At 39.9% G+C, this 639-nt stretch overlaps 1 protein-coding gene across 1 annotated transcript; it reads right to left on the bottom strand.

Annotated features, from left to right (window-relative positions):
* Positions 1–260: 260 nt before the first annotated feature.
* On the bottom strand, positions 261–431 carry LOC126504098 (40S ribosomal protein S29-like). The gene has a single exon (XM_050146138.1). The coding sequence runs from the start codon at positions 429–431 to the stop codon at positions 261–263; it is 171 nt and encodes a 56-aa protein (XP_050002095.1).
* Between the last annotated feature and the right edge of the window lie 208 nt (positions 432–639).

Here is a 639-nt window from a genome sequence, read left to right as displayed (position 1 = left end):
GATTTGAGAGAGAGGCTTACATTTAAAAATAACTTTGATTTCACTCAGAATGTTTCTTTTTCTAGTTCCATCCATTTTCATGCAAATTTCAAAATGTCATTGTTTTTTACTGAGTAGTACTCCATTGTGTAAATGTAGCACTTTTTCTTTTTCCTTTTTTATTTCTTTTTTGAGGTCTTCAATTCTTTTTATTCTTATGTACAAAAACTGGTGTTGATCTGTTTCACTGGGTGGAGTCTTGAATAATCCTTTCAGGTCGCTTAGTCCAACTTGATGAAGCCAATGTCCTTTGCATACTGCTGGAAACACTGGCAACACGTGTTCAACCCATATTTCTGGACTAGACCGTGGTAGTTTGAGCAGACATGGCAGGAACAAGATCCCTGGCTGAACTTCCACGGGTGACTCCAGTAGAGCTGCTGGTGACCCATGTTGCCTCACTGACAGCCAAAGAGCCTAAAGGCTAGCACATTTTCTTTATCCATTCTTTGGTCTAGGGGCACTTACATTGTTTCCAAGTTGTGGCTTTTACAAATAATGCTGTTATGAATACAGTTGAGGAAATGTCCCTGTCTTATGAGTGTGAATCTTTTGGGTATATGCCCAAGAGTGGTCCGGGGTCTTGAGGTGGTTTGATTC

This window comes from Alexandromys fortis, unplaced genomic scaffold, assembly GCF_014885135.2.
Source record: "Alexandromys fortis isolate MF-2015 unplaced genomic scaffold, M_Fortis_MF-2015_v1.1 scaffold_42, whole genome shotgun sequence".
Lineage (NCBI taxonomy): Eukaryota > Metazoa > Chordata > Mammalia > Rodentia > Cricetidae > Alexandromys > Alexandromys fortis.
The sequence above is the reverse complement of the archived record's forward strand: the minus strand, read 5'-3'. Positions and strand labels throughout refer to the sequence as shown.

What these genes read in the sequence shown, in the direction of transcription:
- LOC126504098 (XM_050146138.1), bottom strand. Translation starts at nt 431, where the DNA reads ATGGGTCACCAGCAGCTCTACTGGAGTCACCCGTGGAAGTTCAGCCAG.